The 27,964-nt window shown below is 43.8% G+C and overlaps 1 protein-coding gene across 7 annotated transcripts in view; it reads right to left on the bottom strand.

Moving 5' to 3' along the window:
* The window catches only part of Slc23a2 (solute carrier family 23 member 2), a 125,249-nt gene that overhangs the window by 17,628 nt on the left and 79,657 nt on the right, over positions 1-27,964 (bottom strand). For all 7 annotated transcript variants that reach the window (XM_021255018.2, XM_013070718.3, XM_004840778.4 and 4 more), the window contains exons 6-10: positions 17,470-17,558; positions 16,393-16,463; positions 15,167-15,348; positions 3,282-3,402; positions 2,680-2,836 (exon numbers count right to left, since the gene is read on the bottom strand). In XM_021255018.2, the coding sequence (XP_021110677.1) occupies positions 2,680-2,836; positions 3,282-3,402; positions 15,167-15,348; positions 16,393-16,463; positions 17,470-17,558 (620 nt within the window). The remainder of the gene's footprint in view (positions 1-2,679; positions 2,837-3,281; positions 3,403-15,166; positions 15,349-16,392; positions 16,464-17,469; positions 17,559-27,964) is intronic.

Raw genomic sequence — 27,964 nt, 5'->3', positions numbered from 1 at the left:
AGGAAGTCACAGTTCCCACCCAGGGAAGGAAATGAGAGGGAGATGTGAATGGAGGTGCCCCTTGAAGGATGGGGAATTGTGGAGCACAGGAATGTGATGGTGCTCAGCAGAGGGGGACATGCAGGGCACAGAAGGGGTCAAAAAGCCACCTAGAGGATCTGGCATTTGTGTTGCAGGTACCTGGAGGCAACCATAGGCTTGGGAAGTGACCTGAAATGTTCAGAACAAGTCTGCAGTGGGAGGGTGAATTGTTCTCACTCTGGCCTGCCCTGCCTGTGGGAGCAGTCAGAAGTAGCTGGGGTCCAAGGGCAAAGTGCAGTCACCATGCAGGGTGCGGCAGAGGTGGACAATGCCCACCATCCACAGGCTAGGCCAATACTTCCTCCTGGGGTTGCTTTAGGGCCTTTATCAAGTTGCACTTTGGGTTTTTATATACTGTGATGGGTTGCTGTTGTGGCACTATAATTTCATGTTAGTGTCTTGATTTTGAAAGGAGATTCTTACTTTATTTTGCGTTACGGAGAATATATCTAATGCAAAAACCCAAAACACACCCCCTCCCCAGTATAAGGGCTAAAACCAGGGGCTACTGAGCTACATCCCACCGTTTTTAAAAAAAAAAAAAAAAAATTTGAGACAGTGTCTTGCTAAGTTGCCCAGGCTGGCCTCAAACTTGCAATCCTCCTGCCTCAGCTTCTGGGTAACTAGGATTATAAGAATCTGCCAACAAGCCTGGCTCAAATCTGATACTTTTTGAGCATCACCTTGATACCACACAAGAGGAAAATTCCACATCTCACCCCTGTGTGATAGACTGCAGTCAAAACCCAGGTGGACTTTTTAGTCCACTGTGTTTTTACACAGTGTGTTGGGCTGGGGATTTAGTTCAGTGGTTTTGCCACCTGCTACACAAGCACAAGGACCCGAGTTCGATCCCTGGTACCAAAAAATAAAAATAAAAAATAAAAACACAGTGTGAAAATTACCTTCCAGTGATTGTGTATAAGGTATACAAGAAACATAAATGAAATGAACTGTGTGTGTAGCCAGTTACATCCTATCTCCAAAATATTTCATTTATGTATGTGCAAATATCCCAAAATTAAAAAACAAACAAACAAATAAAAAGGTCTTAAGTCCAAAACACTGTTGGTCCCAAGCTTTTCTGGAATAGGGGAAAACTATTTTTCAAAGTGCTTTCTATTTTCTTAGCCTCTTTACACTTATTGCTTTATTATTTTCCCCCTTTTTACCTGAAGTCCTTAAATCTGGTTGCTAAAATCTTTATTCCATCCATGTCAACATTTAAACTTGCACTCTCCTCCTCTGCTCTCTTCGTCCTTTCTCTCCTTCTAGCCTTCTGTCTTAAAGCAGTTACTTTATCTCTCCTTATAATTTGTTTTGTTACCTTATAGCAGATTGTTTTCAACTTTGGCACTATTGACATTTTGGATCAGAAATCTGTATACTAACATCAATCCAGGTAATTCTTATCATATCAGAGGCTGAGAACCACGGCTCTTGATAAACCTGCCTCCAGATTGATCCAAATCACAGTGAGCACACACTAGACTACCAGATAAATCCAGCCCCACGTTCCTGTGGGTGCTCACCTTGGCAGCCGCCTGCACCAGGTGCTGAGGAGCCACCGGCCCCCATTCCTGCGTCATCTCCTGACTGCCTCACCAAGAGATTTTAATCTCATTTCATCTCGGATTAGGGGATGCCTGTGAACCAGGTGCATTCTTTTTGGGAAATGGGATAGGTGTATATAAATACACACTTAGGCCCCATGTGATCTGATGAGAATGTTATTTTAGAAAGACTAAACTTTGTAAAGCTTCTGTGAATGTAGCAAGAACAGGAGAGGTGCCAGCACTGTCACTGTTCAACATGTGTGGAGGAGTCAGCTCTGACTCCTTAATATATCTGGCTTTTCTTGCTTTATCACCATGTCATTATAAAATATGAAAACAAGACAACTCGACAGGGGAATAAATTGAATCAACTTGACTAAGTGTAGGCTTGTACTCTAACAAAAATCCCAAATTCTGGGGATAGCGTCTTTCAACAGAACAAGCCAACATGTAACAATCGCTGAGCTCATGTGAGTTACTTTTGGGGTCTGGGAAGATACTGTGGATGACTCCAGGTGATACCTAGGGACCGACCATATTTTCTGCCCCTTGCCATCACCCAACACTTGAATTATAACTTAAGATTCATCTTCCAGCTGACTGTATCAGTTTACCTCTGCAGCTGTGACCAAATTAAGAAGATTAGACCCACCCATTAAAAGATTATGTACATTCCATCATGCTTGAGCAGTTTGCTTGCTAATCTCCAGGCCCTGCCCACTTGGCCTTCTCATTTTGGCAGCTCTAATAGCAAGCAGCTCCATACCTGCCCTTCTCAGCAGCTGCCCTCAAATGCTGGCCACCAGGGATAAAGCCTGGCCAAGATCCCTAAGAGCCAAATTGTTAATCTGAGAAGAGAGCTGGCTGGTCTCCCTGTGCTGACTGCCCACAGGGGACAAGGCCATCCAATCCTCAAGTGGCCAGCCCCTCAGGAGACATTCTGGGACAAAGGCTTTTCAGGACATAGAGCCTTCTGCCTGCTTCTGACCCCTCCAAGTTGGGGCTGCAGGCTCCTAGCCCCTCTGGCCACAAGGATACTTACATGGGTATGGAACCTTAAACCAGGGGGCAACCAGCAGCACACCCTGCCTGGCATCTGTGCGCGCATAGAAGCCATACTTGGTGCTGTCAGGAGGGAAGACATCAGTCACTGTGAAGATGAAGCAGAGCAGCCAGGACACAAGGATGGCCAGGATTATCTGGGGAGGTCAAGGGGAGAGGCTCTGTCAGGCCTGCAGAGCTGGGGGGTGGGGGAGGAGACTGGCCAAACACACCCTTCCTTCAGTGTGACCATCACACCCAGAACCCAGACCATCAGAACTGCAGACCCACTCTGTGAGCAGCACTGTGCCGAGAGCACTTTCACACAGTTCCATTCACTTTATCCTTCCAAAGTAAATTAGAATGGACATCACGTCAAATCTTAGTCCCAAGAGTAGCGTCCTTTTTTGGCACTGCTAGAAGAATGACTCCCATTATGGAATTAGAACCTTGTGAAGCTTCTAAACTTTAGGGTGACTGTTGTGGTCACAAGCACCCAGACGGTCTGCTCTAGAGGGTGAGTTTACATCCTTCCCTCTTTACCTAAGCATCCTACACATGCAACAATGGCAATATTGTCAGGGGAAAAAGTCGACTACTCACAGGGAACATTTTGAAAAGCTGTAACTTGTACGCAGTCCATCCCTTCTTAGATTTGTAAATCGGGAGAGGAAATTTAACATTTCTGGCATATTGAGAAAACAGTAACACTAGGAAAATTGTCCTGAGGAGAGAAAGAAAATAAATGAGGTTAAATAATGTCATGTCTATGTTTCTTTGTTTTGTTTGTGGTACTGAGGATTGAACCCAGGGCCTCCATGCTGAGCTATATCCCTAGCACCATTTTTTTGTTTAATTTTTTTTTTTTTTTTGTACTGGGGATCAAACTTGAGACCTTGCACTTGCAAGGCAGACACTGGAACCACTGAGCTAAATCCTTTGCCTTGTTTGTTTTCATTTTGAAACAGGGTTGGTCTTGCTAAGTTGCTAACCTGCTCAGTTGGGCTAGAACTTTTCGATCTTCCTGCCTCAGTTTCCCTGAGTGCTAGGATTAAAGGTGTGCACCACCATGCTTGGCTTTTATCTGTGTTTCCAAATAACAAAGCTTCAATGTCATAAGTGATGATGTGTGTTCATTCATTTAGATAGACTGTTGCTAGTCCTCTTCCCTATGATCTGGAATCATCTTTTGGCACCACCATTTGGGAGCAATGCTTTACCTCATTGCCTAGCATTTCTTGATACTGATGTTAATACTCAGGCTAAATTTTCCTACCTAGAATAAGAAAACCCAACAAATATATACAAAAGCTCACACTGTGTAACAGGGGGAAAGGTCAGATACAACATAGCGTACAACTATGACTTGAGAAACCCCGGCTTGCACACATACACACATGTCAACACGAGGACCAGAAGGGTGTGATCCAAAATGGTCATATGAGCTTTGGACAATATGATTTGTGACTCATTTTTTCTGCTTTTCTATATTTTCGGATTTATTTACAATAAGCACAAATTATTTTTTAAAAGCAAAAAATCAAAGCTTCAATATTTAAGAGACCTGCACACAGCAGGATTGAGTATTAAGAGGCTTCTGTGTGCCTAACACTACACTAAGGCCAACTGTACAGGGCAGCGTCTAGGATGATCCTCTTTTTTATAGAAACACAAAGTCAGTGGTCCAAGATTACACTAGGCTGGAAATTGGTGGGGCCAGTCTATAGCCTGAGCCCCTGAACTACTGTCACATGGGACAAAGAAACAGAGAAGCCTGGGTGGGTTGCAGAAGTCCCTTGTCCCTGAGCCTCACAGCTCTGACTGAGCTGTACTAAGTGCTACACAGGAGGCAGTGACAGGTGGTGACCTCCTTGTAGCAGGCTGGAACCTTACTCATCAAGCGTGATGCCCCATGTGGCTGACAAGTGGGGGCTACTTCTGGGTGGATTTCATCACCAAGACAATACAGACACATAACAACATGCTAATCACCTAAGGAAGTAGCTAATCCTCCACTTGGCCTCATTCTGCACTTATAACACGGGGTAGGGCTGGCAAGAAGAGTGGGTGCTCAAAGCTAAGCTAATTACTCTTGGCCCCAGTTCCAACTGCTGAGATGGAATTATCAGCTCCATCAGCAGCTGGGCAAAATGTGCTCCAAAAGACACGCATCCTTGTCACATCCTAATGAGGTGCAGATCAAAGCTCAGCTGGAGGACAAGTGTGCCACTCCCTGTGGCTTCCTGACTGCCTGGAGGCTCTGGTGAACCGATGACCCACAGAGGCCTCCCACAGCACCAGCTCAAGCTGGAAAACACAAAGATGCCCACGTTAGTTCTACTCTTCTGGGGCAGTGAGTTTAACAACAATCTGACAATGAGGGATATTACAACTGGCATTCAACCTTTAACTACATAACATCTTCATGTTTTAAAAAATGCTGTGTATTTAAAAGTGGATACTATGAAATCCAATAAAGCCCAAGTCTGCCACTGTTATTATTTCAGGCAATGCCCACTTGCACTGTGGTGTTCACTTTTCAAAACACATCTAAGAAGGGACAGGGGACACACATGGAATTTAGAAAGGACACTCAGATCTCAGGTGCATGTGGCAACTCAAATTAATACAGCAGATTGGGTAGATGAACACTTTTCTTCTCACTCTCACTCTAAAAGCATCTACTTTGAGATTATTTTTATCCTCAAATGCACCAAGAGGGCCGAGAGGGCAGGAATCCCCACAGCAGAAACTGTGAGACAAAATAAATCCTTCCTCTTTATGTTGCAGGTGTCAGGTATTTTTTCCCAGCAATGGAAAGGTGACTAAAACAGCAATTTCTACAGCTTGGTCCAGCACTCTCACTCCTCACAGAGTTGGTGTGGATAAAACATATTCCAATAACTGGAGAGGATAAACCTCGTACACACTGATGAGCTACTCATATCTCCTTTTGTGCTTTGCAGCTGCTTCTATTATATTCTTTGTCCAAGATTCCACTGGGATTCTCTCTTTTACACTCTATGAATTACAGACATTAACTTTTCTTATGAAACTTGTGGCAAGCATTTACCTAGACTCATTTAGTTTCAGTGTTTTTGATGCATTTTAAATGCAGCAGTAGTAAAATCTATTAATCTTCCATTTCAGTATCTACTTAAGATCTTTCCCACTTTAAGATTAAATATTTATGTAGGTTTTCTTCTAGTACTGTTATAGTGTACTACACAAGTATTTAATTCAACTAAAATGTAATTTAATATGAAAACAGGAAAATAACTTTTTAAGCGACTAATTTTTCCACATAATTCTTCCATTCCCTACATGTTTTAAATATGGCTACCATCTTATACTAAATATATTTTTCAAAATGTCACCACAACCAGACATAGTGACAAAGGCCTGAAATCCCAGCACTAGGGAGGCTGAGGCAGGATTGCAGCGAGTTCAAAACAAGCCTGAGCTACACAGTGAGTCGAGGGCCAGCCTGAATTGCACAGTGAGACCCTGTCCCCAAACAAAACAAAACAAAACAAAACAAAACAAAACAAAACAAAATAATAAACTGGGGAAGCCCAAGATCAGGCAGAGTCAAGCAGAGGACAGAGAAACCTGGCTGAAGATCTGGTCAAAGAGAGAGTTCCTGAATTACTGGAGTGATGCTGGCTGATTTCCAGAAGTGAGGAGAAGCAGAATGCCAGGAATTAGAAAGGAACTGACAGGAAAATTAGAAGCTACAGAGAAGTTGGAGAAAAGGTCCACAATGCCAAGAAAAGAAGGAAACAATATAGACTCTCTCCCAGGCTCTTGGCTCTTTGGAGCCAAGGAAAGCACTCAGGGCTGGGAGATCCAGGAAGAAACAGGAGCAGAGCCCACAGCTGTTGTGAACTGCTAAAGCAGTGCTGGGTTTTGCTCCAAGGGGACTCTTTCCACATAGTGGCAACAGCCAAAGAGGGACTTCACTGCAGGCGCCCACCATATCATCAGAGAGTGCTTGATCAGGTGCCATTTAAAGAAGGGGTTAATATTTAAACCTAGGAGTAAGAACAACTAAAAACCAACTTCACTTCAGGGCTTCCAGGGTTGTCCTCCCACAGTGACTGGGTAAGAGACAGCCACAGAAGACAACTGCAGACAGGAAGCGGGCTAGAGAGAGATCCTCTGAGAAGTTCAAACTCAGACAGGAAGGACAAAGTCCCCATACCCCACAGCAAGAAGCCAGGCCCAATCTGAGTAGTGCTCAGAAACACCAGGGGGGCTTGAAATGCCTGCCAGCATTGAGTACTGATTGCCTACATCAATCCCAGATCTGAGGTGTGACTGCCTTTCCTATCCACCAATGTGAGCAAGGACTCATCTCGGCATGGACATTGTCACAGCCTGGGGTGGACAAAGGGGCCTCTGGGATAGGGGGTGCACCGCATAAACCCACAGACCATGAGGCTAGGCAGAGAAAATCATTTGCTGGACTCCAAAACTGCAGATCCTAGAAAGAAACCACTCATTCAAAAATACAGAGAAAATAATTTTTTCTTCATTTTTGGACTAATTTTCTTTCTTTTCTTACTCCCCTTTTCTCTTTTTCCCTTCTAATTTTCCTATTTTTATTCTCTATTATTTCACTTTTTCCTATTATACTTTATTTTTCCTGTTATCTTTATGTATTCTACAAATATTCTACTACTTAGAAGGATCCTTTGTCTCCCTTTTCTCTCATCTCCCAATGTTTAACTTTCCAAATTTTTCTTCTTGCATTCTCTCCTCCCTATTCTTTAATAGTATAACCATTAACCTTTACTAATTTTTAGGTAGTTAACACTGGTGCTACTGCCAAATTCTTTTCTATCATTAGTGGATGTAAAGTTATCCTATTAACTAGATATTTGCTGTATGTTAATATTTGGTTTGTCCTAAGTGTTTATACTGTAATGATAGATTTCTTTTCCAAGGTGACAGGTGGTACATTATAGGTTCTTATGGTATGTCAATATCAGTTTGTCTGGCATGATATTACTCTCGCTGATTTACTTGATACTGCCAGGGTCTCAAAAGTTGTTGCTATAATAGGTTATCTCTATGCTAATACCTGTGTGACATTAACAATACTGTAGCCTATTCCCAGAAAACTGGATGTGGGACTAGTGCATCCACCCCTCCCATAGTAACAGAGGTGGTCAGATCTTGGAATAGAGGCAATAAACTATAGTTAGTCACACCCTTAGTGCATCACTGAAAAGCAGACTAACTAAAGAGATCTCTATACTAGCAACAAAATCTTTCCACTCGAAAAATAAACCCCAGTCTTTCCACTATAAACAACTGCAGACCTAAGCATAAAATATACCAAAGAAACAAACAAAAACCAAAAAAATATGAGAAGACAAGGCAATAAAATGCCTCCCTAAACTATCAGTTCTCCCAAAGTTGATTCATGGGACATTGAGGAAAAGGAAAGCAAAAACCACACAGCTGAATTATTTCAAAGGATTATGGGGACATATATATGTGTGTGTATATATATATATATATATATATTTATTTATTCATTTATTTATTTAGCAGTGGCCAAGTTTATTTGAAAAAGTAAGTCAGGGATGAGGGAAAAAATGGCTCTGCAGAGCAAGCTTGGGCCGAGTAAAAGGAGAAAAAGCAATAAAAGGACACCCTGGAGAAAGCAGAGTGGGCTACCATGAAGAAAGTCATGACAGCCAACAGAGGAAGTATTAACATACAGATCAATAAGGTGCTTGCTGGGCTCATAGCAGATATAACTAATCAGATAATGGAGGTAATAAAACAATCAGGGAGCTTACAGAAGACACTAATAAAGATAGCCGGGCTAAACACAATGATATAAAACATGAATGACCAATTTTGCAAAGAATTAGAGTCCACAAAAAGGTTTCAAACAAATCCAGGACACTAACCATTATTTACAGTTTACCCCAAGCATCACTGGGGCAGTGCATTTGTTTACCGACTTATCCCGAATATCGCTAGGGCAGCTGTCACTTCAACCAGCCAATTCTTTCACTGGATAAATTTGATAAAATTGTTATTTTTATATTTCCTGTTACATTATCTGATAAAATTAATGAAAAATATGCAATTTGGGGTCATCCTGTATTTAAATAATTGGACTGGTGAGTACTTAAAACTTACATTGAAACCATGGGCAGTAGAAGTGACCAGTGTAAGGACAGAATCTCAGACTTAGTCGGGGATACCCTCAAGGACCAACTACAGGGCCGGGGATTTAGCTCAGTGGTTTCGTCGCCTGCTGCGCAAGCGCAAGGACCTGAGTTCAATCCCCGGTACCAAAAAAAAAAAAAGGACCAACTACATACTCCGAGAGACCTTAAAACAACAACAGAACATGAAAAATGGATCCAACAGCTGCTAAATGATACAAAAATGAGTAGTCTAAGATTAACTGAAATAAGTTAAAAAAATCAGAGCATTAAAAAATTCTGTTCATGGAAATAATAGGAGAAAGCTTTCCAAGTACAGGGCAGGAATTAAATGTACAGATAAGTGAGGCCTACAGAAACCCAAATAATTACGATCAAAACAGAGTCTCCCCACATCACATCATAGTCTAAACGCCAGAAGTCTAACACAGGGACAGAATCTTAAAAAGCTGTTAGAGAAAGCAATGAATCACTTATAAAGGTAAACACATTAGAATTACAGCAGACTTCTCAACACAAACTTAGAGGGCAGAAAACATCAAGAGAAGGGTTTCAAGCCCTAAAAGATAACTTCCAACACAGACATATATCCTGCTAAACTTTCTTGCAAAATTGATGAAGAAATAAGGTCTTTCCACGACACATAGCACCTCAAGAAATTTATGACCACCATCAGCCCTCCAAAAATTTTTCAAGACAATGAAGGCAACAATGCCAAAAATTCCAATAGAATGAATACACCAGGCAGGGGGAACAGTTAAGCAGAAAGAGGACAGAAAGAGAGAGAGAGAGAGATGCAACAGGAAAAAAACGCAATGACAGGACTAAGTCAATCAGTATCCTTCAGTGATAAATCTGAATGTGAATGGTCTCAACTCGCCAATCAAAAGACACAGGTTGGCAGAGTGGATTAATAAACAAAACCCAACAATATATAGTATACAAGAAACACATTTAATCCAAAAAGAAATGCACCAATTAAAAATCAGAGGGTGGAAAAATATTCCACACAATGGGAACCCAGAAAAAAGCAGGAGTGGCTATCCTAATTTCAGAAAAAGTGGACTTCAAGCCAAAACAGATAAGAAGAGACAAAGGTCAGGACATATTGGTTAACCAAACAATTCAACAGGAAGAAGTAACAATTTATACACCAAACACTGGTGTGCCCAACTTTATAAAACAAACACTACCAGACAAACACCAACACAATTATAATGGGGAACCTCAGTGCCCCACTGTCACAAATAGCCAGACGAACTAGACCAAAAAAAAAAAAAACCAAAGAAATATCAGAGTTGAACCAAACTTTCAAGCAACAACACACATTCTTCTCAACAGCACATGAGACTTTCTCCAAAACAGACCATATGCTAGCCCATAAAGCATGTTTAAGTAAATACAAAAGAATCTTAACTACCCCATGCATATTCTATACAGTGCAATGAAATTAGAAATGAATGGCAAAAGAAATCACATAAATTATGCAAACATGAAAATTAAGCAATACGTTCTTGAATAATCAATGGATCACAAAAGAAATCAAGGAAGAAATTAGATAAAAGTCAAATGACAATGCCAGTACAACATACCAGAACTTCTGGGACACAATGAAAGCAGTCTTAAGAGGGAAGTTTATAGTTGTGAATGGCCACATAAGAAGAACAGAGCAGGGCTAGGGATTTGGCTCAGTGGTTTTGCTGCCTGCCTGGCAAGCACAAGGTCCCAAGTTTGATCCTCAGTACCAAAAAACAAACAAACAAAAAAAAACAGAGCAAGTCCAAATAAATTACCTAATGATGCACCTCAAAGTCCTAGAGAAACAAGAACAACCCAATTCAAAAGCTAGTACAAGGAAGGAAATTATATAGATCAGAACAGAAATTAATGAAATGGAGACTAAAAAGAATAGAATCAATGAATCAGAAGAAACCATCAACAAATGAATAGTTTTTGAAAGAATAAACCCTTAGCCAATCTCATGCAAGTAAAGAAAAGACCCAAATTAATGAAATTAGAAATCAAAAGGGAGAAATCACAATGGTCTCAGCTGAAATCCAGATTATCAGTAACTACTTTGAGATCCTGTACTCTAATAAAATGCAGAATTCAAAAGAAATGGATAAATTCCTAGATATATATGACCTACCAAAGTTGAACCAAAAATATATGAAATCCCTGAATAATCCAATATCAGGCAATGAGACTGAAGAAGTAATAAACTACAAACTAAGAAAAGCGCAGGCTGGGTGTGAAGCACAGCTGTAATCCCAACACTAGGGAGGCTGAGGCGGGAAGATCACCTTGAGTTCAAGGCCAGTCTGAACCAGGTAATAAGACTCTATCTCAAAAAAAAAAAAAGCCCAAGTTCCAGTGCATTCACTGCCAGATTCTATACGAATTTTAGAGATCTATGATAATACTCATCTCAAACTTTTCAATGAAATCAAAAGAGATGGAATACTTCCAAAGTCATTATGCTGATTCCAGAACAGGATCCAACCAAAAAAGAGAGTTAACTATAGCCCAATCTCTCTAATGAACATAGATGCAAAAATCCTCAATGGGACAGTAGCATACAGAATGCAACAAGTCATCAAAAAAGCCATACATTATAACCAAGTAGGATTCATCCCAGGGATGCAGGGATGGCTTGTGTTATGGCTTGTGTCTAGATGTCCCTCCAAAGCCTCATGTGGTGAGGCTTCTCGGAGGTGGCTGGATGTAGGGTTTGTGATGCTGCAATTAAGTGTGTGATGCTGGGATCAAAGGTATGTGATTACTAAATTAGTCCACTGATAGGTTTGGCACAGTTCTAGGTATGGATAATGGGAAGGCCCACCCTAAGGGGTCGCATATTCCACCCTGGATGGAATATCAGGGACAGATAGAGGGCTGCTACAGTCACTCACTTCTTCACTACTTCACTGCTTTGCTGCCTTCTGCTTACCATGAATTGTTTCCCCTCTCTGATGCCCTTCTGCCCTGCCACCCTGCTTGGAACCAACCAACTATGAACTGAAACCTCTACAAACTGTGAGCTACAATAAACCTTTCCTCCTTTAAGTTTGGGTGGTGGATATTTTGTCTCAGCAAAAGAAAAGTAACTAGAACAATACAACAAATCAATAAACGTAATACATCACATCAACAGAAGCAAAGACAAAAATCACATGATTATCTCAATTGATGGAGAAAAAGCCTTTGACAAAATCCAACATTCATTCATGTTAAAAACCTTCAAAAAGCTGGGCTTGGTGGCGCATACTTGTAATTCGGCACTTGGGAGGCTGAGGTAGGACTGTCCTGAGTTCAAGACCAGCCTGAACTACACAGCAAGACCTTGTCTCAAAAAGGGGGGAAAAAACCTCCAAGGAAACAGGTACAGAAGAAATCTGTATCTTAATCTGATAGAAGCCATTTATAACAAACCAATAGGCAACATCATATTAAATGTGGAGAAGCTGAAAGCTTCCCCTTTAAAATTAGGAACAAGACAGGGAAGTGGTCTCTCACCACTACAGTTCAATATAGGTTTTGAAACATTAGCCAGAGCAATCAGGTAAGGCAAAGAAATAAAAAGGATGTGTATAGGAAGGTAAAAAGTCAAATTATTTACAAATGACATAATCCTTTACACATAAAACCAAAGAAATTCCACCAATATAGTGCTATAATTAAATTCAGTAGCATGACAGAATACAGAGTCAACACAGAAAAATCTATAGCATTTCTGTATACCAATAAAGTCTCTGAAAAATTAGGGAAACAATACCTTTCACAATATCATCAAGAAAAGTCAAGTACTTAGGAATTAACCTAGCCAAAGAAGTAAAAAAACCCCTGCACAACAAAAACTACAGTACTCTGAAAAAGGAGAAATAGATTATTTTTTTTGGAACCAGGGATCAAACTCAGGTCCTTGCGCTTGTGAAGCAGGTGGTGGAACCACTGAGCTAAATCCCTGGCCCAAGGAGATATAGATTTAATGCAATCCCATCAAAATATCAATAGTATTCCTCAACAAACTACAGAAAAATAATCCTAAAATTCATATAGAACCAGAAGAGAACTAGAATAGCAAAACCAATTTTGGGCAAGAAGAGTAAGGCAGGAGGCATCAGAATCCCAGGATTCAAGTTATACTACAAAACAGCAGTAATAAAAAAAGTATGGTGGGGCAATAAAAAAAAGAAAAAGGAGAAACCAGACATGTGAACCAATGGAACAGAAAAATGGATACAGAAACAGCTGCCACTGGGGAAAACTCCCTATCCATATGCAGAAGATTGAATTTAGACCAGTATCTCTCATCATGCACTAAATTAAAATCAAAATGGATCAAAAATCTAAACATTAAAGCAAACACTGTGCCAGAAGATAAAGTAGTTGTAAAACTCTTGAAGACATACGTATAGGCAAAGACTTTACGAACAGAGCCTCAAATGCATAAGAAATAATACCAAGAATCAACAATGGGATCATAATCAAATTAAAAAGCTTCTGTACAACAAAGGAAACAACAAAGTGAAGAGACAAAAACTTTTATCAACTATTCCTTGGACTAACATTCTAGAAGATCTAGAATATATGAAGACCTTAGAAAAATTAGATCTCCAAAATGAAAGATCCAATCAATGGGCCAGGGATGTAGCTCAGCAGCACTGCGCCTGCCTGGCAAGCACAAGGTCCTGAGTTCGATCCCCCATATTGAGGTGGGAAGGCACACGTTCCAATAAAAAAATGGGCAGCTGAAATGAATAGACTTCTCAGAAGAAAAACAAATGGCCAATGAATACACGAAAAAATGTCCAACACCTCTGGCTATTACAAAAATGCAAATTAAAACAACAGCAATATTCCATCTTACTCCAGAAAAGAACAGGTCTCATCAAGATCATCAAATAAATGCTGGCACAACTATGGAGGAAAGGGAACCCTTCTACATTACTGGTGGGAATATAAACTGATAGCACCACTATGAAAATCTGTATGGAGATTCCTCAAAAAACTAAAACTAGAAATCCCATTAGGCTCAGCTATTCTCCTTCTAGGTATCTTCCTAAAAGAATTAAAAACATCATTCTACAGTGATACATACATACCAGTGTTTGTAGCAGCACAATTCACAATAGCTAAGTCCTAGAAGTGGCCTATGTATATCTATCAGCAAAGGACTGGATGAAGAAAAGGTGGTATTTATACACAATGGAGTACTACTCTGACATAAACAAGGATAAACGAGTCATTTGGAGGAAAATGGATGCACCTTGAGATCATAATGTTAAAGTGAAATAAATCAGACATATAAACAAATATTTCATGGTTTCTTTTATGAGAAATTCAAAATACAAATAAAGATCAAAATAAAAGATGATAGGGGCCAGGGATTTAGCTCAGTGGCACAGCACATGCAAAAAAAGTTAAAATAAAAGATGATTAATAGGAAATAGTGAGATAGATCTTTTACATATGGGAAGAGGACCCAGAGATGGAGGGTGGGGAAGGGGATTTAAAAAAAAAAAAAGATGTTATGTAAATGTACCAACTCCTCATAAGGAATGTGATCATTACGTGCTACAAACATGTACTAATAAAAAAATAATAATAACAATACCCTCCCAAAAAAGTCATCATGTTTTGTTTTGTCTTTTTTGGCAGTACTTGAGAATTAGACCCAAGGACTTCACAGTGAACTACATCCCCAGCCCTTTTTATTCTAAGATGGGGTCTCACTAAATCACTAAATTGCCCAGGCTGGATCTGAACTTGTAATCTCTTGCCTCAACATCCCAGAGCTGAGGTTGTGTACACCACCACACTCAGCTCCGTGAAGTTTTAATGTATTCACTGTCTAACCATTTGGACTCTGAAGAGAGTCCTTCGACAAGATTATTGACTATTCCATGGTCCCGGGGTGACTGTTTTCCGGGGCCTTCCTTGGTTATTCACAATGCAATAGAAAGTGGACCAGGAGCTGGGGATGCCATGGTGACCAGTCCAGGGCTAAGTCATTGCCCTCATGGAGGTGATATTACCTGCACAAAGAGGTTCAGAAACCAAAACTCACAAGAGCAGAAATGGAAAGCTGAAGAAACAATAGAAAAAAGATGGAAAGATAGGAAAATAGAGGAAGAGTTCATATGGCTCAGGGGTACAGCACTTGCCTAGTGCGTGTATGAGGCCCTGGTTTCCATCCCCAGCACTGCCTGCCCCCCGCCAAAGCAGTCTGTCCATCAGCAGTAGTGGGGAGACTGGGTTCTCCCTGAGCCTGCCAGGAGCCCTCAGAACACTCACAGCATGGCGATGCCCCAGTGCTTTCCAGCCCTCTCTCCAGCTGCCTGGAAACCAGAGAGTCCGATGAGGGCCACTGTGGGTGTGATGGTCAGTGGCCCAATGTATCGCAGCAGAGCCCCAGGCAGGCCAAGGAGCCCAATGACCACTTCTATCAATGAGGACATGATGATGGCACCCTGGATCTGAAAGAGATGGAACAGATACAAGAGTGAGCAGTGGAGATGTCAAACACTCTGAATATCACCTGCAACCATAACTGACAATTCTGCAAGCCAACAACTTATTACAACACATGGCAGGCACAACAGTTGGCAAGTCCCTGGGACCCCACCAAAGATTCAGTGGAGCAAAGGCGGCCGAGCAAACTTGAGTGTGACATCCCTGAAGGAAGAATGACAGAATGGGGCACTGGACTCAAGGCTTTTTCCACTGGTGAGACAGAAAAATTCCCATTCGAAACATATTTTGAAACTAGCTTTCCAGGGCTGGGGATTTAGCTCAGTGGTTCCGCTGCCTGCCCTGCAAGCAGAAAGACCTGAGTTCGATCCCCGGTCAATAAAACAAAACAAAACAAAACAAAAACACCAAAAAACCAGCTTTCCAGGAACACCTCAGTACTCAGACTCTGTGCTCTTGGAGCATATTTAAAAGATAAAATTTCCTGGTTTTTTTGGTACCAGGGATCGAACTCAGAACCTCATGCTTGCAAGGCAGGCAGCGGCACCACTGAGCTAAATCCCTGGCCCTAAAAGATAAAATTTCTAAAGGAATTCTATTACACAGATGCACTGTGCTAAATTCTAATGATCTCTTGGGTTTGGGAAAATATGAACACACTATTAGCTGTTTTTCGTGTCTAGCGACTGCCAAGCACTGCTCTTGTTCAAGTGAGCTTTGGCAGACAAGTATCTGTGGTGTTTTCAACAAACAGAGGCTGGCGCTGGGGCCAGTAGGACCCATTCTGCTGTCCGTTGACAGTGTCAGTAGTTCCTGAGTCTGGAGCCTCAGCCGGCTGCGGCTGCACTGAAGAGCGTGAGCCAGCAGATCTGTGGGTATGCAGGCACAGAGCCATCACAAAATATAGTAGAACAATGGAAATAAACACCTCATAGTTGAAAATGAAAAGAAGGCCTTAGTAAAAGCAACTGCAATTTCTTGGACGCAACCACCACCGAAGCCAAGAAGAAACACAAAGAAGCCACAAGTGGACAGTGATTGTCCTTTACCTCTTTGATCCGCGGATACCAGATGCGTTCTGTCTGCAACAGCTCTGCTGTTCCATTGGCAACTGAAACATCTTGAAAACAAAAACAAAGACAAAGGTTTTCTTGGAGTGACACTGCTATTTTATAGGACGTGTTCATTTTATCCTTTAAGAAGCATCTCCCCCCTGTTACAAGTACATTGGTATCATTACCTATCTCTAAAATTGAACCTGCAACAGTAGGGCTTGTCATACTGCAAGGTGGATCCCCAGCACTAATTTAACCGAATGTACTCATCCACTAGAGCTCCCCAATGTGTCAAAAGCTGACGGAAGTGGTGCTACCCATTACTAGTATCAGCTTCATGAAGAAACCAACCTTTTCAAGCAGCTAACGGAAATGTCCGACAGCAAGATTGCTGGACTGAGGTTGTAAAACCTTAGATAAAAGAGGTCTTTTTCCAATTCCTAAGTCAAATTAATGGTCACAAAGTAACTCCTAGGAGCAAGGAAGGAAATGAAGGCTGGAAAGCATGGCTCCTAGAACCTCAAAATATAACTGTATTTTCAGAGTATGTATGACAGGTCTGACTTAGATTTTCTCAAATTTTCTTATCTTTTCCTGACCCGATCAAGTTCCTTAAGGATCTCTGCAATCACTAAGGAAGGGGAATGAAAGTCATTTGGAGAAAACCACAGCAGCCAGATCCTTAAAAAGCAAAGATGATCCACAGAAGGGATGCTGACGCAGCCAAGAGAGTGATTACAGGTGGGTCATAAAATCCACTGAAAGAGAGAGGCAGGAAAATAGCACAAATGTTTTTTTACTCCTTTCCCATATTTATCACTTTCATTAGCATAGAGAAATGAGGTCATTTCTGGTCCTTACTTGCTCTAGGGTTAGGGATGAACAAGTGGATAGAAAGAGAGAGACAGACACGGTCCACAGGTTGGAGCACTCTAGGCTGTTTATGGGTCAGTGTACTCTGTGTCTAATTTCAGAAGGAGCGAACGTCGCTCAGGGCAGCATGTCCAGGCCTCCCTTTTATCACCTGCATTAAAGGACCCCAATGACATATGTGGAAATAACTGCAATTACCTGTGGTGTTACATTTCCATTTATCTAAAGACAGGATGGCTCGAGCAGGGGCCAAAAATGCAAAAGCACTGGCCTGAAACAGGGGTAACCTAAAAGAAACGAGACCAAAACCATGATCACGGCATCGGGAACTACCGAGGTAGTTCACTATTTGCAGCTTAACAGTCTTTTCCATAGACACATAGCACATGAGTAACGCAGGCACACCTGGAAGAAAGCCCCGCTCTGCACAGATCTATGGGCATTCCATCCTCCCCTCCTGCCATTCTGTCCCCAGGCAGCTCCGGGGGAACCCTGTGGTCAGTGCCAGCACCCCAACACCAGCCCCTGCCATGGCCAGTCCCTGCCATTGCCACCTTTCCCCTTGGGGGTGGGGGCTGTCCCTAGGAAACATCAATGCACATCTGCTACGTCTCCCCTCCCCCACTTCAAGCTCTTATCAGTTACCACCGGAAAAAACCTATCTCCCTCTGCTGTTCCATTTTGTGAGTCAAAAACCACTGTAGTCATAAAAATATTAAAATCATTAAAGTAATAAAATCATGTTAGTGATCTAGCTATATCAAGAAGGAAAGCTGTAAGTTACAAAGTGGCAGTAGATATCATAAATATGTTGCTTAATCATAAAAAATACTTAGGTGTTCTAACATATTTCAAAGGGCCGAGAAGGCTGGCAGACTCTCCATTAAACTTCCTGTCTATCTCCTCAAATTAAATGCAGAGATCCCCAAATGCCACCATTCAGTTATACTTTGGATAATTCACATTGACTTTATGAATAATTTAGCTACTCAAAGATTTTGTCATTTTTATTGGAAATGTACATCACTTTAGCTAAGTTGTATTAGAGTGCCTCTGTTGGTTAGCATGAGAATTTAATCATTTTTTTTTTCCATTAGTTGGAGGTAAAATATAAAACTGCCTTCTGCTGTTTACCGGGGAAAGAACTGCCAGGCATCCAGTTCCTTAACTGCCCCATGCCACTTTGCCAATGAGACAGGAACCCAGCCTCCTCCCGTCTGACCTGGGACAGCAATTCCTGCCCCCAGCAAAATGAAACAGGACTGTGAAGCGGAAGTGGCTCTGACCAAAGGACAAGTGGCTGCTTTGTAAGTCCAGAGCCCAGTACAACCCATTCTAAGCCATATGAGAATCAATACTTCTTTGTCATGATGCCCTCCTGGGCAATTTAGTCATACAATGAAATCAACCAAGTAGGCAGGATGCGTTTTAGGACAGAGGTGAGCCACATGGTAAAACCAGATGTACTGCTGGCGGCCATTCGCAGGGGCACTCCCGCCACCAACCATCCAGTTATAATTACCTGCCTGAGAGTCCTCAGCACAGAGCTGTCAAGAGTGAAAGTGAAGGTCACCTAAAGCAGGGAAAGTACTTCAAAAGGGGAACATCAGGTGCCTTGTGCAATTCTTTAGGCACAAATCTTCAGGAACACACTGCAGGGGTGAAGGGGGTCAGCATGCCATTAGAAATGGATGCAAATCATGTCTATTTTACAGCAGAATCATGGTGATTTTATGTCCAAAGCATGTCTATTTTATGAAACTTTCAAATTGCAAGCAAGGTATCCTTGGGGAATGTAATATGAGCAGCGAGTATCATTCAGAGAGCTTGTACTTGGGAATATCACCACCACACTGCACCAGTGAGTTCCTAGAAGTGGCAGAAGTCAAGACTGGCTCTGGGTTTCATTTCTCAGTCAACTTCAGTCTGAAGCTGATCTTGGCACCTTTCAGGGCAAGCATTTTATGGCTTATCTAGGACAAAAGGCCAGAAGAGCACTGCTCAAAGAACCTCCCACACTGGCCCAGGACCCTGGGCTGCTGAGAGTGGGTGGCACCAGTGAAAGCCTCCCAGGATGATCTGGGAGGAACTGTCCAGGCCACATCACATGCTCACCACTGGGCCTGCACAGGCTGGCAATGCCTGCTAGGCAGTGTGGCTCTAAAACCAGCAGCACAGGTCAGCAGCCTGAATGCAACAATCTCAGGGAAGCTATGGTAAGATCACATGAATGCATTAAGTGGCACTTTCCCAGATCATGGGTGGCAGAGCTATTTTCCAGCTGATGAGCAATGAATGTCCTGAAGCCGGTCAATCCTTGGCTCCTCTGCACCCACAGCAGGCTCTGCCTGGGAACACCAAGCCCATGCTTTGAACATCATTTCTAGGCAACGCTGAGCCTGAGGACCCCTGTGTTGGGTGAGGGACTCATTACTTTGTCATTTCATAAACATTTCTTGAGTATCTGCCTGACATAGACATAATAAAAGCAGATACAACAGTGGGAGAAACTACGTGCCCTTAACCGAAGAGCAGCAATGTGGACGGTGCGGGTTATTTACTGCAGGGCTCTGTGGGAGTAGGCACTTAATAAGCTGGTCTTGGGGAATGAGAAGCACTTTGTCACATGCAGAGGAGGCTGAGCCCTCCAGGCAGGAAGAAGAGAGGTGCAAAATGAGAGTCCCAGGACAGATCCATGACCCCTTGAGAATCATGTATACTTAACTAGGGGGAAGGCACAAGAAGAGACAGAGTAATGGTCACAGGGGACTGATGGAGGGTCCCTGCATTCTACTGAAGGGCCTTGCTCTGAAAGCATCACTTTAGGGGAGCTAGGACAGGTGATCTTACCCTGGAAGCTTCCCTTAGTCTTGAAAGAGCCAAACCACGGAGGAGGGTCTGACACAGCTTCACGTTTGGCCATTCTTTGCCCTACTGACTCCGGGCCAGCCAGGATCAGGTTCTGCCCATCCCTTGGCCTCTGACTTGGCCATTGTCTTTGCTGAGGTGCTCCTCAGGCTGATCTGCCTGACACCATTGAGACTGGGATCCTGACAGGAGCATTTGGGGCCATTTCACCACCACTGGATACTCAGACCCAACCAACAATGAACTGAAGGCACTGCTTATAAATGTTCTTTGAAAGGAATTCTGCTAGACTGGAAATAAAATGGATGAGCCCTCTTGATATGTTGATTTTTAACTGCAAATTTGCAAGAGAACACCATTTAAATTAAAAGCACTCAGTATAGAAATCAGAGGACATATGCATGAATTTCACAGTAAACTCAGATACAAAACCTCCTCTGGTGCCATCAGAGAAAGGTGGGAAGAAGCTGAGAAGCCTGTTAATCCCACAAGAAGCACGGTGAAGGTACAACATGTATCTGTCCAGAAACTAAACTGTTAAATGGAAAATAAGAATAGAACTCATCACAGATAGTGCTCTGTGCCTGGCTTCCTCAATCTACCGCAAGCAACCAAAGTTGGTACACAACCTTTCACTGCCAAATGAACACAGGCTTGAGTCTAGGCCCCAGGGCAAATTTAAACAGTAAGCTCTAAGAGATGTAAGTATATCTGGCTTTGAGGAGATACAGTTTCATCCATCTATCAACTACCAGAAGGGTGTCCTTAGTGGCTCTAAAGAAAAGCAAAGCACAATGTGTCAAAGAAAACTTTTTCTTAATTGGTAACATTTTCCTATTATTTATATGTGTATCCATCCATCCATTCATCCCTCTCCCCACCTCTCAGCGGAACTGTTAGAAAGTAGCTTGCACACCTACTGCATGTCATACTTCAGCAGGCATTTCTTAAGAATAAGCACACGCTAAAAAAAAAAAAAGAATAAGTACACACTTCTACATCACTAGCTTCCCCTTAGCACACCCAGGAAAAGAACACTAATTTAATAATGTAATCTAATATCCAGGCATATTGAAATTTATTATTTTACCCGATGCATTCCAATATCCTATATAATGTTTTGTGTTTAGGGCACAGGTATTATGTACTGTTTGTTTGGGGGTTTTTGGGTACCAGGGATCGAACTCGGGACCTTGCGCTTGCGAGGCAGGCGCCGGAACCACTGAGCTAAATCCCTGGCCTATTATGTACTGTTACTATGTCACATCGGGACACCCTGCACGTCAGGATGTCCCACTAGGTCAGGATGCTTGCTTAGGGTAGTGACTGCTGTATGTAACTGTCCATTTGAAAAGTACTTTTTCCTATTTGTAATTAATAAATAATTTGTAGGGTGATTCTTAGACTATGTAGATGGCATGTTACCACCTGCTTTACACTCTACACAGGATTTAAATATTATAATTTTTCAATTTTATTATCCCATCTATATTTATTAATCAACATCTTTTTCCAAAGAAGTGCTTTCCTTTTTGTCCAATGTTATCTCCTCCTCCTTTCTAGTCTCTGAACATCACTGTAGACTGATGAATTCTCTTTTCACTCCAGGTTTTATAATTTTCTACCATGACTGTTCTTTTTTTTTTTTTTGGTACCAGGGATCGAACTCAGAACCTTATGCTTGCGAGGCAGGCGGTGGCAACACTGAGCTAAATCCCCAGGCCTACCATGACTGTTCTTAATAATTAAATTGTTCCAAATTTGTCCAAAGCAGCCTGTTCAAGCTAGTTTCTGTTCTTTTTGACAAAGCTGTCCTTGTTTGCCCTCTCTCCCTCATTCTTTGAGTAAGTCTGGCTTTTTGGCCTGAATTGGTCCAGGTTCAGTTTGTCCTTTCCTCAGTTCATACCGTGTAGTCCATCACTTTGCCAGGGAGTCCTGGCTCGTTATAACGGAGAATGGTGGTTAGGAACCAAGACCTGGGTTCTAGGTGGACTCGCTGTCACTGAGGTGCCACTGTTCCTAGCAATGCCTTTAAAAAAAAAAAAAATCAGGCATCATAACGACACCCATGATTCAACCTACTACCACTAGACCTTTCTTCCTTTCCATATTTTTATCTCTCCCTTTCCTTTGGAAATCTCCTTTTCAAACACAATAGTATAACTATTCCAGGTCAAGGGTTTGTTAGCATACAAGACCTTTTCAACCTAAAGATCTGGCTAGGCACAGAGAGGCATGACAGAATTCTTCCCAGGCATGACAATGTCCTATGTGTTGATCACAGCAGTTGTGCGTGTGACTGCTCACATGAGTAGAAACTCACAAGACTGTACATATAGAAAGGTTGGATTTTACTATATGTCACTTACCCCTCAGTAGACAGTACTTTACAAAATTTTGTCTGCTAAGTATCTTCAGGGGGTGTGGTATATATTCCTTAAGATGTCAGTTATGCTTAACAATCCCAACATTTAATAAAGTGAGAAAGTAAAAGAGCTTCCTCTCTCCTTGTAGTGGGGACTACTCTGTCCTCCACTCCTGTATCACGCTGCTTCTGCCAGTCACCCACCTAAAGAGGAGGATAAAGAGGCAAGAACAGCAGTCATGAGGAAGAGGACAAGCAGTTCAGAGCATTGGGATGTGCCAGGCAGTAGGGCCTGAGAGTCAAAAATCTCTATCTATATCTATATCTCAAGAGGACCAGGTCAGTCTCCTAGTCTCAAGCAGGACTGCTCACCAACACAAAGAACACAATAACATAAAAGGAGACCACTCAGAAGGTCGAGTGTGAAGAACAACCTTGGGGAGCCCAGTACACAGCCCCAGAGAACAGGTGGCTGACCCAGGAGTTGCTTGGGCCTCAGAAGGAGCTCCATCCAATGCCACTATCAGTTTCCAGCGGGCTCTGTGACAGGTTCTGGGGTCAGAGAGGCCCATCCTGGTTAGGGTGCTGGCAGGGTGGCCACGGCCCATGCCCACTCCCTGCCACATTCACGGGGCCACACAGCTCCACCAGGCTGCATCCCCTCTGCTTCATTTGCCTCCTTCCCTTCTGGAGGGCTCATGTGATGATGAGCTAACACCTTCATCATTTTACAGTTGTGAACAAGGCTTTGAGTGACCAGGCAGCCTGGTCAAAGTCCCAGGGCTGGTAAGGCAGACCTGAGCCCAAAGCCCTGATGTGCCTGGCTAGGGCAGTGAGGTTTTCCAAAGTCACTCTCTCCAGGAGCTCCCTGGCCTCTCATTGTAATGTACTACTTAAAATTCTTTCTAAGTGAAATAGCTGGTAAATTTTTTATTTGATGGAAAAAACCCCCAACAACCTGCTATTATGTGCCAGCCAGGGACTTAGGCAAAAATGTTCACCCTGAATCATCCATACCTCTGGCTCCCTTTCTAGGTTCCAACAAATAAGGGAAATTACAGAACAAATTAAATACCACGAAGACTCACTCAAACAAATCCAGATCGTGGGACATTCTGATGACCAGACTCTTCAAGATGAAGTAACGAGGGAGAGGGTGGGACCCTGTGACTACTAAGAGACAAAAGAAACTCTGAACAAAGTCACCACATGAGCCTGACTCAATGCTGGGTTGGGGAGCCCAACAAGACAGCTGTCAAGGTACTTTCAGGACAAGTGGGGAAGTTGAGTGTGGACTGTGCAGGAGAAGCTATGACAATGACTTTCACTTTCTCGGATGTGATCAATGGGCTCCTGGTTATGCAGGTGGCCCTATTCCTAGGGGAGTGTGTACAGATGAGCCATCACACTAAAAATAGTAATAACATATGGACCTCACACAGATACATCCCTTCATTCTTTTAAGTTTGATCAACAGTCATGAGCTTAAAGCCTCCAAATTTAGGGCTTTGAAATACCCTTGTCTCCATGAGCAGTCTACATGGAAAGGGCCCCTTACAGCCCCACAAACCTGCTAAGATCAAAGAAAAAGACTGCACCTCTCCTGGGTAGGCTTCTCCTTGGCCAAAGCCTTCCCTTTGCTGTGTGACTGACAGAGGAGGTCCCTCTGGGAGGCTGGGGCCATGGGCAGGACTGCTTTGGGCTGACTGAGTCTGGGTGAGGGGGATTCTGAACAACCCTGCCCTGACTCCAAAGGATTTTAAAGGCTTTGTACTAATTCCCAGAAAAAGCTGCGGAAGGGACGGCACATATCAACCAGAATGAAGACAACCCTTCCAACCTCCCTCTAGGGGAGCTCAGTAATGAAGACACTGAAAGCAAAGTACAAGGAATCAAGGTCAAAGGAGAAGGAAGACGTGGGAGTGGGGAGGCAGAGAGAGAAGGAAAAGGCAGCTGCCCCAAAACAGCCCAAATCCCAGCAGATAGAGGCTCTGGGAAATGACCAAGCCACACAAGTTCCACAAGCGGTGCTGAGGTTTGTGAGCTCTGCTTATAAAAAGATGACAGGTGCTTCCACTACCTGCCTTGCAAGCACAAGGATCTGAGTTCGATCCCCGATACCAAAAAAAAAAAAAAAAAAATTTACTTAATTGGCCAGGGATTTAGCTCAGTGGTTCCGCCACCTGCCTCCCAAGCACAAGGTCCCAGAGTTTGATTACCAGTACCAAAAAAAAAAAAATGACGGTTCCTGGAGCAAAGTGGACACAGACAGCAGGGGGGAGAGGGGCAATGTGCAGCTTGTGCCCAGAGGATCAACTGAGCTCTGGCATCTCAAAGCTGGTGCCCTGTGCTCAGGGTGAAGCCTGCAAAGCTACACATCTGTGTCACCATTGCAAACTTCCTCATCAATTCTGGCTGCTTTTATAGCACAAGTTTCGAGGCCAGCCCAGAGCCTATGTGACAGGAAGACCTGGCCCAGCACTCTGTTCTTCCTGGCTCCAGAGTTCTCAGGATAAAGGGCCCACCACCCCTCAGAAACAGGAGCCAAAGTCGGCCCTCAGGCCCACGTCCCCGAGATATACAGTGCAATGACTGTGAGTGACAGCAAGCAGCAGGCAGATACACAAACATACAGAACTTAATCACAGCAGGAACTGTGTCATTTGGAAAGGTCTGTGAACCTGCGTAGAAATCATGAAAGCTGAACATGAAACAACTTTTCCTTCTGCTGCTCTCAGCCTGCAGAACCCCAGCAAACCCACACGGTTCACCTGCAAACCTCAGCTGGGACACTGGGAATGAACCCCATCTTGGTTCCCCCTGCCCTTTCTTCCCACAGGGGGCCACCCTTGTATCCCTCACTTTTCTGTTTACTTGATCTTGTTTTGAGTAAAAAATAAATACACAAGCATGTTAAAATTCACAGCTTATGATAGACCATTTTACATGCATTTAGTGGAACAAATGGATGTTTAATGACACCACACAATCTCCTAGGCTATTTGGGGAAGTTTATAATAATCTATATAATAATACAAGAGATTGTTAAAATAATGGTGAAATGTCACCCACAGGATGCCTCAGGCAGAGGTGGAGAGGCCACCTGGCCACATCTCAAAGCTGAGTAGCTGAGTGTCATAGCTTCTCCTCTGCCACTGCTGTAACCAAAGCCTTTGAGGTACAGGTTCACCTAGTGCATTCCTGCTAAGGGAGTCACTGCAGGTTCCCTGTGCCCTGCGAAGTCCCGGTCCCAGTCTGTCCAATGGGGGAATCTCCCACCATGATGTCACTTCCTGCTGCTGTGCCAGGATGGAAAATGTTCCTTCATCCCTCTAAGGCCAAGCTCCCACTGAGTCTTCAGGGCCTGTTTCTACCACTAACCGCTCATGACCCATCAGTTCCTGGCAGGACACACTATTTTCCTGATAGTGCTGCACCATTACACTGTGGGCCGTGTACTTCATCACACAAACACTTTCACTTCTGCTTACCACCTGCTGCACAGACAGACGAGGTATCTATGGCACCGAATCAGGAATCTTTCTCTTTTCCCAGGTCAAGAGTATGGACACTACCCACTGCCCAACAGTTGCAGAAATTCCAAGTCCCCAGATCAGCACCTCCAGAGAGCACCTGGGGACGCCCTTCCATGTGTACACACAGCCATGGTTAGAAGATGGACACCTGCCTCCTGGTGCACAACCAAGCACACAGCTGCACAGTGAGAACAGAGGCCAGGGGACCTGCTGCTCTTCATGCCACAGAAGACATGGCCACGCCTTGTGGGCACAGAGTGCACTACCATACTTTCAAGCTCCACATTTCTGGTCCCCAAGCCAAGTGGGCAGGGTGCCAACTCCTTCGCCTACTCTTTGTCAGCTCTCTGTCCTTTCAGAGGAAGAGGGGAACAAAGCTGCATGCCCTAGTCAGTCTACTTGGGTCTTGTGCCCTGACAATGGCCAAGAGGCTGCCCTACCAGGACCAAAAGGACTCACTCAGGGACCTCCTAGGTCCCTGTGCTGTGTCACCTTAGACAACTCTGTACCCCAGGCTTAGCTGTGGGTGGGCCCTGGCCTTGGCATGGTGTCAGGTGCAGATGCACACAGCGTCGATATCACTGCACCCAAGACATCTCCAACCTGCTCTTCAGGTCAGCCAACCATTTCCAATTACAGGCATTGCCTGCACTTACAAATGGACGGGCCTCCAAGTTCACTGGGAAGCCAGCTATTTAAAGAAAGAACCACTTCCCCAAAGGACAATACCCTGTGTACAAAGTAAAGCTCCCGAGTCCACCAAATGCTTTTTCACTTGCAACAGAGTCCTGAATGTAGCACAAAATCACAAAGGACACGACCATCACGTTTAACAGCCTGGTTTGAGTGTTCCATGGAAGGTTTGGACCTCATCCCTCCCCAGCAGGTGGATGACAGTCCCACCCCTCTTCTCAATCCCCAGGACACCCGCCCCTCTGCTCAGCATGGCGGCTGTTAGCAGTCTAGTGGGGCTGGGGCCTGAGAAGCCTAAGGACTTGACAGCCCCGTGGCCTCCAGCACACCCAGCTTCTTTCCATCAGTGCCATGTGGAGGGGCTGCAGGAGGCCCTCCTGGAACACTGCCTACACTGCAACACCCTAGCACCATTCACTGCCACCCAACGAGGGTAGGATTTTGGCTGATGACAATGGAGGCCAGGGCTCCCAGGCTGCCTTCAGAGCTGTGTCTCTCTCACTGCCACTTCCCCAGCAAGGACGCTGAAGCCTGGCTCAGACTGTCTCTGATGAGCAAGAGACAGAACAGCAGCTCACACTAGGACAGTCCTGCCAGAGCGGGTCCCTGCCCCACCGTAACACAGCTGAGGGATAGGAAAAGGGCAGAAGCCAGGGCCAGAGGAGAGGGAGGGGGAGTGGGAGGACTTGCCAGGACACCCCAGACCTTCCTGGGCTCCTCCACTCTCACTGGGATGCAAAGGTGAACAAGTCAGAGCCCTGGCATGAAGGAGGCCACCCCAGCAGGGAGAAGACACAAAACCAGAAATGGGTACATGGAAGTAAAAGCCACAGTTGAAGAATAAACCCAAGATGCACAAATGGGAATTCAGATAGCAGGGGCTTCTGGGGAGCAAGCACGTGTCACAGGAGGAAGGACAAGCCAGGACGGAGGTTGTGAGGTAGGTGCTGGATGGGAGGCTAAGATGGCAGGATATGCAGGGTGGTAGGAACCTGACTCAGCAGTGCAGCTAGAGGCATAGAGGTGAAGAAAGTGAGGGACACGCCAGACATCAGGCACATCTCAGTTCGAACAAGGAATAGAGAGCTGCAGCCTGGCCAGCCCAGGAAGATACGGATAACTGGGTGGGGCAGTATGGGGCAGGGAGGAGCCCCAGAGGCAGGGAGACTGATGGGGACCTGGGTGGGACAAGGAAGACAAGCAGGGGGACAGAGGGCAGAGAGAGGCTGAG

Source organism: Heterocephalus glaber, unplaced genomic scaffold (assembly GCF_053883595.1).
Source record: "Heterocephalus glaber isolate CG9 unplaced genomic scaffold, H.glaber_assembly_v1.0 deba00001532, whole genome shotgun sequence".
In the NCBI taxonomy this organism is placed as follows: domain Eukaryota; kingdom Metazoa; phylum Chordata; class Mammalia; order Rodentia; family Bathyergidae; genus Heterocephalus; species Heterocephalus glaber.
Note: the sequence above shows the minus strand (reverse complement) of the source record. Positions and strands in the feature narration are given on the sequence as shown.